The 18,664-nt window shown below is 40.8% G+C and overlaps 1 protein-coding gene across 1 annotated transcript in view; it reads right to left on the bottom strand.

Annotated features, from left to right (window-relative positions):
- SGCD (sarcoglycan, delta (35kDa dystrophin-associated glycoprotein)) overlaps positions 1–18,664 on the bottom strand; it is a 195,005-nt gene that overhangs the window by 44,717 nt on the left and 131,624 nt on the right. Inside the window, exons 4-5 of the mRNA XM_010002006.1 lie at positions 2,747–2,834; positions 369–488 (exon numbers count right to left, since the gene is read on the bottom strand). Of these exons, the coding sequence (XP_010000308.1) occupies positions 369–488; positions 2,747–2,834 (208 nt within the window). The remainder of the gene's footprint in view (positions 1–368; positions 489–2,746; positions 2,835–18,664) is intronic.

Genomic DNA, 18,664 nt, shown 5'->3' on the forward strand with positions numbered 1-18,664 from the left:
TCCCTACACACAGTGGCTGGGGCATGGAAGCATCCTTACAGAGATGCCTCATTGTCCTTCACCCAAGACCCATGAGATAAAGTTGTTCAGCTTCCAAAACAGGTTTTAAATCTACTTCATTCAGCCAGAGAAGCCACTTCCAGGGAAGTTCTTGTGGGGCAGAAATAACATATTGTGCAAGTTAAGAAACTCCTCAGATAGAAACTCCTGGCCATTATCTGCTTAGGGAAGATTCAAAGCAATAAAGGCACTGAAAGACTTTATCTCCAAAAGAAGCTTTCTGCAAGTATGAAGGAAAGTCAGGCAAAACTATTCCAAAATTTGAAGTCACACATATTAAAATAGTGATGTAGTGAATAATGTTTTACCTAAAACTCTCAATCTCTCTGCTCCAACCACCACTTCGTTGTCATCTGCTGAAAACAGCAATTTTCCAGAGAGGGTTTTCACCTCAAATTTTTGGCTGTGTGCTTCCACTGCTTGGGGACCTAGAGGAAGGAAGAGATTTAGCATAATCTTTTAGTGAAAAGTATAATAAAATAACATGGTAGCTTCATACATTTAATAAATCCATCTGCTGAGATTATCCTAATAGCTCTGCTGATCCAACCTGCATCTGCCACATCAAACACAAAGATCTGTGCTTTTCAGAGGGTAACCTCACATTAGAAAAGGGCACTTTTTTCTACCCAGATAACAACCCCTCAACTACTACTTATGTTTTTGTTAATATTTATGTATGTCATAAAATCACCATTAAGCTTGACATAGGTGGGAAATATTTATAAGACAGACCTGCATGTGAAATAGCAATGAATACACCCAACCATGCTTTGAGGGTGTTGCTGCTAAGAGGCACCAAGAGTTTCTGAGTAGATTTTGCTTGGACTGCTGCTAGTGGTGTAACAGATTCCTAGTTTCCTGCTTATTAGATATATCTGGATTAAAATAATATCAGTGTCATGCACAGTCCAATTAAAAAAAACCAACAACAAAACTGTAAGAAAAAAACAAACACCACCATCAGAGCAAATGTTTTCTTTTAGACCATTTCAACCCTGCACAGGCCAAGAAAATGGCAGGGTCTCCTACATTTCAGAAAGTTTTTAGAAGAGTAAAACTTTCCTTTGTAGCTCTTATTTTAACTCTGCTGCTTCTCCTCCAGGCTGCTGTGCACAGCAGTGCTGGAAAGCCTCTGGCAATGAATTTTTTTTGTGTGTGGAGCCTGATAAACATCAGCTGCCTGAATAGCAATTCTGTGCAAGTCTGTAGCTCAAAGTCTACAAAGAGCAGACCCCTTGGTTATCAATGTAGACTAAACTTCGGAAAAATCACCATCTGACAGATCTGCACAACTGAGTCCAAGCCACATCCCCCCTGGAATATGCTACTGCAGGAGGCAGGTGATCAGGCTTTGCACTGATTCTGGCTGTCTTCATGACTAGTCTCATTTCCCCAAAGACAAGAGAAATAAGACCAGGATATTCTTCTAGGCAGTTTCTAACTCCATCTATATGCACGTTTGTCTGCTCAGGTCATGTGTATTGGCAGAGGGCACACTAAGAATCACACACATGGTTCACGCAACTAAAGTGAGGCTATGCTGACATCCCTGGAAACACTTAAAGATCTTAGCCATTCTGATAAAATGAAGTGCTTTTGAGCTTTAAGTCTGATTTCTATCTTGATAATTATCTGCCTCCCTGCTCATCAGTGCAGCATGGACTATGAGGGACCATGTCTTCAGTCTCCTCTGAAACCAAAGCTGGTTCTGCTGAACAGAGAAACAACCTCAATAACCTGAACATTGTGGCAGGAGATGTCACTGACTGTCTCCCCAAGCTCTTGTGAAATGGAGGTGGTTTGGTGAAAATATATGGAGAACCAACAAACAAAACATGCTTATTCTGAATATGAGAATCAGAGAGCATGGGCTTGAATTTATTTCCTTCCTCCAGGCAATTTTCATGTGAGCTGCTTAAACCACTGCTGACTGAAGCTGTGTATTTAATTATTTAATATTGTGACTAGAGGCCAATGATGTTATATAAGAAAACCAAACAACCCAGTCTCATGTAGAAACAACTTTTTTATGGATTACCGGCTCTGCCACACAGTAATACTTTTCTTGGTCCCTAGATAACTCTCAACAAACAAAAATATATCCTATGTCATATTTATATATTCTATATTACCATATATAATGCATTAGGTTCTTTCAACCCAAATTATACATGCATTCATTCAAAGGCTGCTGTACACTGGGGATTTATGAAAAATCCCATTTTCCCATCACACAGATCTTGCTTGGGAGCATGAGAGAGTTCTTCATCAGCAGAAGGACACAGAGAGCTCTAAACTGCAAAGCGTCCCAATCCAGCTTTCCTAAGATCTCAGCCAGGTTGGAAGTGTCTCAGGAAAATCCTGTGCCTGTTACCACAGAAATGTCATCCTGTGTACGCTCTTCTTGACCCTGAAGTTGTGCAACTAACCTTTCTGTCTCTGGATTGGCTTTCAAATGAAAACAATGATCTGCTTCATTACCAGAAGCCGCAGCCTGCCGCCGCTCCAGAACGGCTTTCATGTGTCCAACTTTGTTTCTACAAAGTGGAGTGAAGTTTTCATTGTACTTTGTAAGACACCTGGGCTCCCCTCCTGCACACTGTCCAAAGCCAGCAAAGCATCGCACAACACACTCGCTTTCATCCCTCCTTAACCCTTCCACACAGCCTTCCCCCCTCCTTACCTGTTACAAGGCGAGTAAGGACTTTAGTCTTCTCATTGAGGATGTTCACTGTCACATTTCTGGCAGACTGGAAGTACAGTGGGTTGCCCTGGAATGAGAACCAGCAGAGCAAACACATGAGATGGGGATGGCTGCCTGAGACCAACCTCCTCCAGGTAGCTGGATCTTTACCTAATGACCCTGTGCTGCTGCTGTTCATGGCCCCAGGGTTGGCATGTGGCTGAGGTGCAGGTTACCCTGCATTCGTTTTTATTGTGCAGGATAAACCAGAGTTCACAACTCTGGTCCAGGCAGTGTCCCAGAGACTAGCCTTGCTTTAGGGATAGGTAGCTTTATTGCCTGTATAAGTCAATCAATCTGTTATTTTAAAATGGGCAGGTGATCTGGGACCTGACCTCAGTTTCCTGAAGGTGATGGTGCTTTGGAGGTGGCTGAATGTTGCAGTGCATTTCAGAGCCAAATCTGCAATATTACACACAGTTTCAGATGACCCCAATGAGTGACTGTGTCTGCCTACCACACAGCCATGTGTGTGAGCTGTGCCCAAGGGCTGTATGCAAGAAAACCTCACAAACATGTACAAAGTGTCTTTGATCTCAAAGCACTTATAAACCATCCAGCACATGCCAACATCACATTCCAGCTTGGGATGCCAGCTTGGGACTAGACCTGTCCCATCAGGTCTGGATACACAATACACAAAGTCTCCCCCCACTTGACTGCACAGATTTCTACCCATTTTTCATTTTTATGCTTTAAATGTACCTCTGAGAGAAGAGCTTGAGCAGCTGCTAACACAAAGGAGGCACAAAGCTACCTGGCAGCATTCATCTCAGGTATTTCTCCTGCAGAGTGAAGCCAAAGAAAACCCACAGAGAAAACCATCTGGCTCCTTCTGTGTGCAAGAGCATCCAAGACAGCCAGGAACCTGTGTTTTCTACAGGCAGCCCCACTCCACACAGTTGATTCTGCAGGGGCTATTAGCCACTTACAGCACTAGCACAGGGTGACCCCAACTTAAATCAGCCAAAAATCTTAGGTGAGAGGTGGAAATTCACTGCCAGTATCATTTCATAATGTCTAAAACAGGCAGCTAATTAAATTAATCAACTGACTAAGCCATATGATCAGTAGAAGAGATAAAATACCAAGAAAAAAAAACACAGCAAGGTGTTGAAAAATTTATTTCCATGTGATAACCCCTACTGAAGTAGTTTCTAGTCTTTAAAAATATTTCCATTAGGAATGAATAATCAGGATGGGGACAGAGGATCGTGTAGGTAAGGCGTGTTCTCCTTGCCTTCTGACTATATATGGAACATAACTAATATTTGCATAGATGCCATTTTTCTGGATCATGGCAGAAGGACTATGTTGTCTGCAAGTAAAACGTAACAGAAGCACAGGAATGTACTCATGGGAGTCCTGTGATGGACTGGAGCTTTGGGGAACACTTCTACTGAGGGGTAAATGATTCCCAGCAGTGTTTGCAGAAAAAAACCACAAAACCGAAAACAAAACCAATCCCACATGTGACCAAATATTCACAATAATTACATTTGTTGCCTTAACAGTGCACACACGGGAGCAGCCCTTCAGTAAAATCAGGGGAAATGGGATTTAATTGATCAGTTATAACTAGACTGTTATGGCTACATTCAGACTACTTACAATTAAATAAAAAATTATAAAAAGAAAGATTTTCACTTAATCATTTTCAGACCTTGGACAAGTCTCAGAAGCCCTTGGTTTCTTCTGTCTCCTCATACACTGTGTGAGGACAAATCATCCTTATATATCTCTGTGATGTGTCTGACAGGTTAAGTAATACAGTATATAAAACTAAAATATGATTAATATACTAGAAGTAAGGAGCAGTGGTAATGACTAGTAATGATTTTGTTCTTTTTTATTAATTTTTGTTTGTGACCTTCTAGAACCTAGAAATTAATGTTGATCACTATTTTATTGCTAGTAGAACAGAAGAAAAGCTGGCTTCACTTGAATACCCACTTGCTCTGGTATTAATTCTCCACAGCCCTGATCAGGGACCTAATTTGAACATCCCCAGCAATGGCAGTTTTCTGCTACATTTTTAATTTCACAATTACAGATGAAGGGTGTTTTTAAAGGCAAATAGCTACAATCTGCAGAATCTATAGTTACAGGTGAGGCTGTAACCACCATAAATATGCTGTATGAAGCACAGAAAGGTCACATTTTTGACTTGCACTATTCAACTTTTGTTTCTGGAGTTATGCAAGTAGCTAGAGTGTTTGGAAAAGGCCAGGAAACCTTCTAGTCCAAACTCAGGTAGGTAAAATAATTCCATTCCCATGGCTTTGAAACTCTGTTACTGATCTGCATAACAGGAGATTGCACTACTGAAGTACGACAAGATAAGCCAAGTGGTTAATATAAAAAGAGACAGAGAAGTTGTTCTGAAGCAGTTTGACAAGACAAACTAAGAGCTGGTATCCATCTACAAAAGACTTAAAATCCATAATCGGACCTTAAAACTCTTATTCCAGCATAGTCATTTCATTCACTGATTCAGAGCTCAGATTCAGGCAGCCTTCAAAAAACTAAATTTCCCTAATAGAAGGGTTATGTTTTTATTGGTCTGCAGGGAAGGAACATGTCAAGCACTTAATGCAATGCCTGCTCTCATTTTCATAATTCTTCTTCCATTAAGAAATGGAAGAGACATGAAAAAATTACTCCCTTTTGCTGAAAATTCTGCACATCTTCTGCCCATCATCTTCTGTTTACAAAGAACACTGACAACTTCTACATACTGAAGATTTTAAGAAATGTTTCTTCTATTGCAAGCTTGGTGATGGTGCCAGCTTCCTTCAATCGGACAGAAAGAAATGATTAAATAAAGTATCAAAAAGTCTTAAATCATGAGACAAAATGAGGTATCCTGAGGCATATGAGGAAGTGGAAATCTAAATCAATACTGCATCATCACCACAATAAAAATATTAATGTAGGGAAGTAATATTCTCACAAACTGTCCTAACACTTGATAGACCTAGAGTCAGAATATCAGCATGCAATAAATAAGCACATCTGACTAATTATAAGAGTGTAAGTATGAGACATCACATTTCTGAAATATAATAGGCAACAATCCTGTTCTGAATCTTTCCAGATAGATAATATTAAAGAAAGAAATGTATTTTACTCTTGGGATTGATACAAAGGAAACAGGAGTGAACGGAAAACAAGATTAAATATTCTTGTGGCTTCAGAAAAGTAGGCAAAACAATCCTTTTCTCTTTGTCTACCTGTTTCTCTCCAAAAGGTTCAACCCACTTCTTCAGAAAAGCAGATTTGAGATAAAATACATCTGATATCACCGATCACACAATAACCTAGCATATCTCACTGCCTGCATTCTATCTTATGTACTGAGAAATCTCTTTCTGATTATTTCTTCTCCCTCTCATCACAAACATGACAACAAGGTTTCTAAACCCCCCTTTTTGCAAGAGCAGATGCTGCTCCCAGCCCACACGCTGCCACTGACTTGCTCTTTAAGCACAGACTTGGCTGTTTCAACTTCAGCCTCCTTACAAGCACCCTCTGTTAACCTTGTTGCTGTGCTGTGGCAGCAGAGTCACAGCTCTCATCTGCCTTAGCCCTCCCATTGCACTGCACTGAACTATAGCCCTTGATTTAACTTCTGATGCAACTTTGCAAATTACATCAGTGGACACCTCCTTTCTGACACTATTTTTGGTTATTGTGTCTTTCCAGTGGTTCCTCTGATCATCAATGGTAGCAGGATGTATTTCCCCCCCTCTTGCTTGTTTTCCTCTTTGCTTCTTACTTCCAGCAGTGTACACTGCCCCAGACACAGCACTGCCCGCAAGCTCATTTTTGCTGTTGTCAGGCATGTCCCAAGACCTACTGAGAAAGCTGACTTTCTAACCCTTACTCTGTCATTTTTGGTTGGTTGACAAAGAAGTGCTTAAATTAGTCTCCCTGACCCAGTTTTGCATGTTCCCATATGACTTGCTCATCCTTCAAAGGGATGCACCAGTAATACTCTCACTGCACAAAACTAAATGCAGTGTTTTCTAGCCATGAAGATCTCCAGAATATGCTGTAAGGACACAGTCCCTGAGCACACACTTCATTGCCCCACTCCCACCTTGAGAACAGAAAATCCTTTGGAGAGCTGCCCCCATAAATCAGATCTAGGAGGAAATGATTGGGTCAAAAAAACTTCAGAATTGGTAACATCTGCTGGAGACATCAAGCAACTGGCACCGCTGTGAATCACAGCAAACCTCACCAGAACATTGTGCAGACATCATGCATCTCCTGAAAAACAAACAGACAAAACACTGGATAACATCTGTCGTTGGTTGTAAAGAAGATAAACTCTGGGATAACTAATGAACCCTAAGATCCAGTTTGGAACAGCAGCCTGGCATTCCTCGACATCAACAGAAAATCTAGACTCCAGGCCAGATTTGAAAGCCAACCATTACTGTTTCTGTTTCAAAAGAAAAAACAATAGCTCTTCCTCCTCTTCCTTCTGATCTAGCTCCCCACAGCAAAACCAGGATTTAGCCCAGAAGCCTTCTGGCACCAAAAGTTAAACCACGTAGCTAAATCCCTAGGTGCTAGATTGAAAACATCCGTTAATATGATTTGAATTTACTTTTTGTCATTTAATCACTGAGTCTCTCTTGATCTTGACTTTGTCCTTCAAACAGCTGAATATGATGTTCATGTAACTAAATCCCTTTTTTAGTAAAACTTCTGGTTTGACAGTGTAAGCTTTTCACAGCAGAATGAAAGCAAATCGTGAATGGAATTGGTAAGAAACAGATTAAACCAAATGCTACAAAATACTACAGCATGTGCTATATTTGTGTCTAAAGATGATTGCTTTCAGGAAGGAGGCAACAGGTCCAGTGCAGAGATAACAAAACGTAGTCTGCATCCTCTTCATCCTGAAAACAAACTCTTTTCACAAGTGTAATGTGCCCAGGTTGTGTAACCTGGATAAGCAAAAGAGCTGATGCATCCCTGACCTGCAACTGGCACTCAAGGGCATAAATGTAACATCATGAGCTGAATCGATGTGCTGTGTTCCAACTTCTGACATATTATTGAGTATTCAAATGCTTAAATGAAACAAAAAATAATTAAAAAATCAAGTCCCTTCTTCTATGCAAACAAAGTATAGTCACCTTTGCAGAAAGATACTTTTTTCAGTACCATGTAGCTCAGTAATATTGTGGTCCAAACCACTGGCATTGGGTATCCTAATGGCACAGATAGTCCACATATTGGAGTTTTATGTCCAATACCATAAACATGGCATTTCTTGAAGTTCATTTTAAAAACAATAAAAACAAAAGATAAATTTCCCACTGGTGCATTGAAGTAATTATATCTTTGACTTTTCTTTTTAAAGTGTGAAGAAGGCAGGTCTGTGATGTGATATCAAATGACTGGGTTCTGCTTTTGGATGGCTACCCAAGCGGGTTTGTATCCTTCAAAGTGATTTATTTATGGCAATCTAGGGGTTCCCTCTCTTTAGAAGGAAACCTGTCATAACCTCATGAACACAGTGCTTTGAGAGAGTGGCTGCTTCTTCAAGATGCCTAACCAGGTGCTTTGCAGCTGAGATTCCTCTGACAGTTAAACTATACCATGTCTGCTGACATTAAAAACAACACAGAAAAAAACCTCCAAGACACCACATCTGCCTCAGACAACAACTGAAATGAAGAGAACAGCACAACTTGTAAAATGACGAAATAATTCTGAAAATGCTTCAAGCACTTCACTGCACTTAGAGTTCACCTGAGGTGTTACACCAGAGTCGATCAGCTGTGCTCTGATGATTAACTTTGCATCACCAGGGAATGGCTCTTTCTTGTACCAGCTAAGCAGGACTTGGGAAACTAATGCTCTTAAACAGGAGAGCAGAGGGCCTGGGTTCTCAGCACATTGACCACCTGTGAAAATCAGGCAAGTATTCATTAATCATTTCCATTTACTTGAATTCTTCTGCGGAAATACCAAACTGCAGTTGTTGCAGCTCACAGCACTCTGGCTCTTGCCTACAGGAGGTGATGTAGCAGCAGGACTAGGGATTTGGGTAAGGTCATTTACTGCCTCAGGCTATCCTAGTTATGGTCAGACTCCAGTGGTGACAGATCTCCTACTGAAGGAAACACACTGCAGGTAGGCACAGGGCCACAGGACAGAGGGAGAGAAAAGGAGAGAGCTCTGCTGAGGGTTAAAATATTCTAAATCATCCAACTGTATAGTTCCTCCACTGCTCTTCACTTCTAGTCCAGAGAATTGTGCAGACCTCTAGTCACGTTTTTTTTTCATTTTTATGGCCTTTCTGTTATGCCTACTGCCTCCCTTAAACATCTTTTAAAACTGTTGGCAAATCATACCTCACCATCTATAAAAGGCATTTGAAGACAATATTAAAATTGTACAGAACTGGTAATTTTTGAGTTACTTTCTCTTACTATCAGTGTTACTTGGACCAGAAATAATTAGGATCTCACTCAGTTAAGGAGGTGAATATACATTAAAGAGTATATGTGGTTAATGCTAAGAAAGGCACGGTGATATTTTTAAAAGTCTGATTCAGCAGAGGCACTTGGGTTCTGTAATGCTCACAGCACCTTGTAGGGATTTTGTTACTGCACTGATTAATTACAAGTTATATATCCAGGTATTTTTCTCCAAGAAGGCTAATAACAGGGCTATCCCCAAATATTGCTCTGAAATTATAAGTTTCCTTTGCTGCATGTCATGGATTGCTTTCTTCTTGTACTAGATGATAAATGGCCACACCAACCTACATAGGCATGTACAGCACAAAACACAGGCAAGATCCTAGCAGAGGCCCCTGGTGTTACTGAAATTCAGCTGCTGCTAATAAGAAGAAAGGAAAACATTTCCATCTGTCTGGACTGGGAAAAAGAATTCATGAGTCTCTGATTCATTTGCATCCATATGCTGATATGTAGACAATACTTATGGACACACAGACATTGGCAAGGTAGCCAGCAACAGAAATCAAATCAATCACAGATCACAGCATGTGATTTGCCTAATTATGAGTAACACCTCACATTTTTTATCTACGCAAAAAGCACTTTGTGGACGAGCAGATGGCATTGCTATGGGAAGGCACCATCCTCGACAGTTGCAGATGCAGACCATTTACACAGCACACTGAAAAAATGACACAACACAAGCTGCTTCCTGGGAAAAAAGATTCAAATTGAACAAGTGTCACCAAACAAAACACACGTATTTATTGATGTTCTGAACTTATCTGATCCAGCCTCTCTCCTCAAATCAAATACATACGTGCATGCCAGGGTGTGATGCTATCTAGACATCATTAAAGTCTCTTAGATAGAACTGTCACGTGAGCTGCCTAGCACAGAAGAGCAGAGCTGCTGACCAACTTGAGTCTAGTTCCAACTCGCAAACAATTTAAATCCACACAAGCAGAATCAATAGGAAGAAGCCCTGCAGAGAAAGCAATTACACTGCAAAAGCAACTATATTACAGCATGGTTACAGCTGGGAGGCAGGACCCAGAAGGCCATCCTAACTTCTGTGATTACCCAGTGGAGCTCTGGCCTGTGAAATGACAAGGTTCAGCCTCGACATGTTCCTGCAATCACAGTGTTTCTGTTTCTGGGCTTCCATTACAATTATAAGGCTCTTCTTTACAAGACATGTCCTACAGCTTTGCTATGCTCCATAGACAATGGAGGTCTGTGCATCAGGGAAGAGGTTTGAAGGGCTCCATGAGATCTCCTTTTCAATAGCTTCATGGAAGTGATAATCTCATTTCCTGGATATGCAATGATTAATTCATTGGAGACTGTGCACCTGCCATGTGGGAAAATGGGAAGGACAGAAAAGAGAGGCTGGGCTCACAACTATATCTCTGATACCAAAGTAATTTGTGCTGCTTTAATTATACAGGGTTGTGGGGTCACAGAAACATTTACACAGACTGTTTTTGAATTGCTTTTATCTAACCACTTTGTTTCTTCTACTAAAATGATCAATACTTGACTTTAAGAAGGATGCTTTATTGGTCTACTTGACTAGACAGAGGCTTCCCCACAGGAATAAACACAGGGACCAGACTCTGACCTGCAGTGCCATAACAGTCCATGTGTGAGTCAGTGTCAGACAGGAAGAGTCTCTGAGGGGGAAACCTGGAGAGGCAGGACATCTAACACCCAAGGCAGTGGTACACTTGAAAAGGTAAAATAACAGATGCAGTTAAGCATGTAACATGAAATTGAACTGATCTGGAGGAAAGATGCTAAATCCTGCTGGATGTTGCTACACAGGACACATGTACCTACAGAGACAGCATGACAGCAAATACCTGACCAGCGGGACAATTCCAGCATGAGTGGGAATTAGGTGTCCTGTGTTGGGATCTGACTGCATCTTGCAGCTGCCATTCAGTAGACACTTCTGATCATCTGCTTCAGGGTGAAGAGAAGAGAGGAATGCAGGGCATTGACACGGTACAGGGCTGATGAGCAAAAATACATCCCTAACTAACACCACCAGGGAGCTGGGGAATGGTATTTCAAGAGATGTCAGGCTGGCAGAAAGAGCAGCAGATGCTTTTTCCATGCCTGGAAGAAGACAGGAATGTTGTTTGGGGAAATGGTGAGGAATGACAAAAGCAGCCAAAGAGATTAGGAAATGTGAAGGTAAAAGAGAGCACAGGGAGGCATATAACAGTCAAGTACCCCAAATCACTGGGATCAGTCTCTAGTTATCTCCACTTTTAATCACAAGGCATTTGCTTCCTGATGCTTTTATTCCTGAAGTTCTTTCAAAACTCTGGAGGAACAAAACTGATCAATGAGGACATCCAATCAGTGGCTATTACCAGGTAAGAGGGCAGGAAAGGTCCTGCCTGCATGTTCCTGTGTCTTCTACTTCAGCTAAGCTACACTTCCCAAAATGCTGTATAATAGATAGTGTTGCATGCAAAAACAAGAAGGCTGCTGCTCTCCCAGCTGTGTACCAACATCAGTGTTCACAAGTCATAAATAACAGTTGAGACCTTAAAGAAACATATATAGCACAAGTCAGTTTGCAGTAGGTGATGGGGACTTCAAGTGGGAAGCAGCAATACAGGTAAAATATTTTGTCTTGAAGCAACAGTGACCATGCACTAAAAGGTGCTTCTCAGCCTAGCAACACTGATCACACAAGTACCATTGCCTTCTCTGGCCTTTACTTCATTTAAACTGTGAAGGATGTGCTGCAAAAAAAAAAAGTGGACACACATGCTCTGAACACTCAACCACAGGAAGCATCAGAGGAAATGTGTTTAGATTCATCCCATCAATACACTGTCTTCAAGCCATGGTTTTCTGGGAACCAAGTCACTAAATCAGCTCAGGTTGATCACTTACTCTTAACTTTTTGAAGCTATTAGTGTGCATTTTATTATGGATTATTTGGCAATTCACAATGTGGCTTCACCTGTATGTACAACACAACATTCAATCTGCTTACAGGCAAATATCAGCTGCTCTAAGGTGATGGACACCTATGCCCACTTTGTGGGTCCACATTTGTATGCAAAATATAACTTAAAAAATTATGAATTTATTAAAAAGAAGCAGCTCACAGTCTTCCAGATCAACCTAATCAAAAGAAAGAAAACAGCTTTTGGCTAAAAAACTGAAAGCCCTGCTGAGAGAGATGCTTGTTCTGTCAGATAAATGACCTCTCTTCTCCCCTCAATCAACCCACTTGTCTGTAATTTTATTTATTTCTCTGATTTGTAATATTGATGTCTTACAAAGCTTCTCATTGGAAACAACACATCTTAACTCTTCAACTGTGCTGCCTTGGGCTGCAGTCCTGTCAGATCACATCCAAGAGGATGGCTCAGCTTGCAGTAGTAGTTGGAAAGGAAGACTTTCCAAGCACTGTGAAGAGTGGTATGAATGATTCAATGAACAGCACATTTCTCCCAGATCAGTAGCCACCCATTCATGGCACCACAGGCAATCTTCTGCATCTGCCACCGGTTTCTTAGCAGAGAAGCAAAACTCAGATGTTAACCACTTTTATTCATTAAGTGCCCCATGACAAATCCACCCCTTGTCTAAATCAAGACAGAGACAATGGAGTGGTATATTGTTTTGCTCAAGGAGAAGAACTAGAAGCAGAGTATCAAGCTGTAGCTGGAAAGAAAGACAAAGGGAAAAGCCTAACTCATAAAAGCAATTTTCATTGCATAGATTTAGACTACAAATTAAAAATCCAACAAAGTATCCTGCACTGACTAAGATACTGTGCAAATCCTGGCAAACATTTACTCACCACTTTCATAAACAGGCAGTGATTTGCAAATGAAATTCTAGCACCATTACATTTGAAATAAACTTAAAAAACCAATTCGCTCATAGACCCTAAAGAAGGACTTTCCAAAGGAAGATCTGTTTGTAGAAGGGTTGTTGTTTCTGAGGAAAGCTGGATGACAGCAAAACTGTAGTGTTGATGCTATCTGGGGCACCTCAGCAGTGAGAAGACAAAAGCCACAGATGCTTCTGCTCCACCTCTGCTCAGGGAAAATTCAAGGTTTAGAAAATGAGGAATCTCCTGCTCTTCCATAAAAGGATGGTAAGCAAGGATCATGCCCTGATGGCTGAAAAAGAAAGCAATACTGTGAACTAAACCACTTTGAATCAAGAGGAAATCGATGGACATGTGACATTTTATGCTGAAATCCTGCAATAAATAAAATGAAAAAAGAAACACACAAGAAAAGAGCATCATGGAAACTGCTTTCCTTTACCCCCTTTAGAAAGATTTTTTTTTTTTTTTTTTTTTCCATATCAGTGTTTATTTGAAAATATCTGCCAGCTCTGTCTTCCTACTCCATAAGACTTGGGGCATGGGATCTACAATAAGCATGCACATGGACACAGGACTCCTCTCACCAATTGTCAGCTGATGGAGGAGCAAATGAGCAAGCTGCTTTGCTCACTCACATCCCATCTTCTGTTCCACCCTCTGCCTTCCTATCGACAATGTAAAACCTTTTGGAGAAAAGGGCTGTGTCTGTCCCTGTGTTTGTAGAGAGGCCAGCAGGGTGGCTGCTGCTGGTGGCTTTGCTCCACCACAGACATGCAGTATAGGTAGAAATGTCACAGCTTGATCCTGCCAAGAACACCATGTACGCCCAACTTTATGCATGGGGAGAGCTTTGCTGGTTCAATGAAATTACTTATGCCTGTAAATCATGCACATTATTAAATATCTGGTTGGACTGAAGCCTAAAGGAATGATTCACTGACAAATCAGAAAGCCAATCTCTGTGACTAGATTTATAGCCATTTATATCACACACATAGTGCAGTGTCCTGCACTCCAGCACTGTGCCACTAATACTGGTGTGGGACTGTCCCTTCCTGAAAGACACTGACCTGACATCCATGAGAGTAGATAGCCAGCTATGACCTCAGACAAACAGAGATAAAAACCAGAGATATTTGAGCCAGGCAAATGTTAACAACCGAAGAAATCTTACTTTTTCTTTCAAAAGAAGCAAGTACATTTTCCCAAAGAGCCTCAACCAATTTGTCGTAAAAGAACGACAGAGAAGCTCTTATTCCTGCCACAGCAACTCATCAGTGAAACCTGGAAGGTCTGGCTTTCTGTTCCTGTTGCAAATCAAAGCACACACAAACCAAACTCTCTGTTAAACCAGTTGTGTGTGCCTGCACTTCCTAATGACAGCACAGCTTGTCTTGTCAAGTAAAGCTTGCCTTACAAAATGCCTAACTTTGCTGCCACGATAGTTTTGATCAGCAGAAGAGTTGGAGCCAGAGAAGTATTTGCTGTCCTGTGGTAAAACAACACAAAGCTCTGCTCTTGAGACTTCTTGGAAATATCAGAAAAACATTCTTTTTTTATAATATAATTGCATCCTGGTATTTGTCTTTTAGTGTTTTCTTTGTCTATTTGCCTCTATCTTCTCTCTATCCATAATGTTGAAAGTTTTATTCCTTTTAAATTTTTAGTATTAAGTGGTTGTTTTTATATTTCATCCTTTCTAAAATGGACAGAATCCTGATTGTCAGCAGCTATGTCTAGACACAGTAAATCCTTAAACTCAAGTCCTTTGCCCTTGAGATAGAGAAATGCAGCAGTACACAATTGCACATGTTTTTCTCTGAGCAGTTTCTGGGGCTTTGTAAGGCTTAATTCTTTCTGAGACTACAGCTTGTTAAGATGAAATGTAGATCAAGTCTCAGACTGAGAATTCAAGGCTGATCTACAAATGTGTTCAGTCTCAGGGGTTGGCTCAGGTCAGCTGTAGTCAACTACCAGCAGAGTTTCTCCTTTAACAGTAATACCTGTCCAGCAATACAAGTCAGCAACAGAAATCCAACGCTCAGTAGGTATGACTGCTGTGTCCTGACTCCCCCAGTAAACCCCCTGTGCCTTTAAAATTTTTGTTAGTATAAAATTAAATATAGAAAATGAAGGACAGTGTACATCTTCAGAAGGTTTGCAAACCTATAGCAATACTGAGAGGGTGTAATAAGTGGCTAATGAGGAAAAAGGCTTCAAAAGCAGCCTCCCAGTTAACTCTCAGAGGTAGCATGCAAATTTGAGATGCCAGACTGAAGCTGGAATAAAAGACACCGCAAGCATGGTGCGTGGCCAAGGAAGGCAAGAAACTGCCTGCCAAATTCATTTAGTTCAGCCATTTGTCTCTCAACTTCAAAATCATTCATTCCATGTCTTTCCTTTTCCCTTTTGGGGCAATAAACTAAATCAAATGTTTATTCTAGTCTTTTAGGTTTTAATGCCTACATTCCTGTCTCAAGGCTCGTGACTCAGCTGAAAGGACCATGTTAGCTGATTTGCTACATTTTGGTGCAAATACAGCCCCACCACACAACTCAGCCCCACTGCCCTCTGCTGCACAGCTGCCATACAAGCAAAGGAAGAGGATCAGAATAGCAAAACAAACACATGATCTGAACACAACCCTCCTCACACAACCAGCTCAAGCAGAGCAAGTTCACCTGTCAGAGGGAAAAAGTCAAACATTGGGAGATTTTTTTGGAAATTCTCCATCCTCTTCATGTTTGGCTTCAGAGTTGTTAATTTGTCTGCATCAACTTCATGACTCAGACTCTACCTAGAAGACAAAACCCACTGACCATAAAGTGCTTATTCTGCTCATGGGTTCAGATACTTTTGCAATGACCATACCAGGTTTGCTGGACACAAAACCTCTACTGATGTTAGGATAAGAACACCGTGTTCCTGGAGTAAGTTCAGAGGTGTGCCCATGATGAAAACATAGACAAAAGCCGAGGTGGGGAGCCCACTTAGCACAGCTGATTGACTCTAATAGGTGTTGATTACACTGCTCATATTGCATGAAATTAAAAAGCTTACAAATGTTATGAGCCATTACCCTTCCATTTAAGAAAGCTTATGACAAGTTAGCAACATTTAATGAAATCCTTTTCAAAATGCCATAGGCAGCCTCCACAGGATTTTCCTTTGAAATGCAACTTGTGGAGATATTTCAAAAATTTTGTTTAGTTCAGAGCTTCCTCTCTTGCTCTTCTTCGGGATACTTAGATTTTGCAGCTGCCAGGATACTCCAGTTCTCTGCTTTGCTCTCAGCGTGTGGCATACAAGCCAGTTTGTTAGACAAACAACAGGGAATGGACAAAGCAATTTGGTTCTGGTGTTACTGGAAGTACCCCTTCAGCCAGCCTACAAAATTTCCTTCAAAATTCAAAGCTGAGAGACTTCTGGCCAATTTTACTGTGAAGGTAAAGGGAAATGTTTTCATAGTTGCTGTAAAATTTGCTTAAACTTCCACCTTTTCAGCACACTGAAAATCTCACAGAGCCACTAACTGCCCCCAAAGTGCTAGAGCAACTAAGGTTCAGTCTGAAGTAGGCTCTCTGTATTTTATTGCTAAAGAATGACATTTATTAAGAGGAGAGCATATAAATTTTATAAACCCCACTGGACACTCACAGCCGACTGCTGTATGTGGACTCAGATGGGCTTTGCATGGCAACAGCAACAACCTCTGTGCATCAGGTGATGGTGCTTCTGCCAAAATGACTCCTTTTGCAACTTGCTTGGCTGCTTCTGTTTATTGTTTGCCCTACTGACTGCCAGCTTTCCTCTCTGTTAATAGCTGTTGGGCAAGCAAGTCTCAAACTGACCAAACTGGGAGAGACATTTATAGCAAAAGCAGAGTAGCACAGAAACTAATGACAAGGTATCTGGAGTGGTGCCACAGCGAATGCTTGACAAACCCTAGAGGGAGAACACGAGGTAGCCAGACATGGCTGCAAGAAGCTTTCTTTTGTTGGCTCTGTCGTCACTAGAAAACTTGTTCTTTCTTTAAATTATTAGGGCTTTTAAACAGTATTGTAACATCTGCTGCCAAAAATCAACCAAGAAGCAGCAAGCTCTGAAGATGCAGTTAGAGGAAGCATCACGCTTCTGAAGCTGACCTTGGAGTATGTGAGGTTTTTTTATCTGAAGCCACAGCAGCATCTGAGCTGCTCCAGAGGCAGGAGATCAACACCCTCATGAACTGCCAGGTGCTCTTACAGGCTCATTCATGTCCTAATTGCGAAAAAGATTCCTCTCTTCTTAGAAGTGAACTGATCACTAAGGAAACAGCTAAATGCTGGGAGGAGTAATGGCCAAAAAGGCAGTGGGACTGCACAGGGACTGTAAAGTGACAGCAACATGGTGAGACAAACTTCATTTCCACCCTGTGATGGTTTCAGTGAGCATGCTGAAATCCTTAAGCACTTTGCTAGACCAAATAATCAGGAACTAATTAAATATCCTTTTATTGGTCTGTAAACTCTAACAAAGGAAGTAAAGGAATTATTCTGTCTCTTTCCCCCCCAAATAGCAGCCTTCTTTCATGTTACCTATCTGAGCATTTACTGAAAGCAAGATTCCTAGTGCACAGTTTGAATATCATACAAAGTTGCAATTATCTTGCCTTTCCTCATGGGTGGATGTTGCCTTTTAATCCAAATGAGTATGTTGCATTGTTTACAAATATATATATATGGCTATGAGGCGGGTTTGCCCCACTGCAGGCAAATGTCAGTGCTTAATCCAAATACATGGTTTATTGTTTTCCAGTGCATATTTTTAGCTTTGAGGCAGGTAAACCTACAGAGAAAATAATACAAAATAATGTCTATTACAGAACTGCTTCTGTGCTTTAAAAATTATAGCACTCTTCTTCCACATCTGAACATAGTGAGTCAAGTATATTGGCAAAATAATTATTTATCACCCTTAAAAGCTTTCTTTAACATTTCTAGCATTCAAATACTGGCTGGGGAAAATGTAAAGTACAGACAAGCATATTTTATGCACTTGGTAGTCTAGGTTTTATGCTGATGAGAACTTACTAAAGACCAGTAAAGGGAATAGCAGTTATCAGCCCTAATTCACAACTGTGAATTTTTTAGGCCAAACAGATGCCCTTGCAGAATTACAGCCAAGTGTTAATGACAGGTTCCATCCTTCTTCCACTGTAGTCACTAGTTATTTCATACTGCTTCAAACAAGACCAGGTTTACTCCAACACTCTGAACAAGCACACTGCTCTCAGTGAGACACTCATTGCTACAGGGAGCAGGATAGGGACCTGTAGCATCACCCAAAGAAAGGAAAACAACAACAACAAAAAGACACTGTACTTTGCCTCAGGCTTTTTTCTTTGATGGGTTCTTCTTTTATACAATTTTTTCATTTGTTTAAAAACAATGGGAAGCAGACCTTCACTAAGAGATCTCTTTTTTTTTTTTTTTTTTTTTTTAAAAACATATAAAAATA

This window comes from Chaetura pelagica, unplaced genomic scaffold (assembly GCF_000747805.2).
Source record: "Chaetura pelagica isolate M959 unplaced genomic scaffold, ChaPel_1.0 scaffold356, whole genome shotgun sequence".
Lineage (NCBI taxonomy): Eukaryota > Metazoa > Chordata > Aves > Apodiformes > Apodidae > Chaetura > Chaetura pelagica.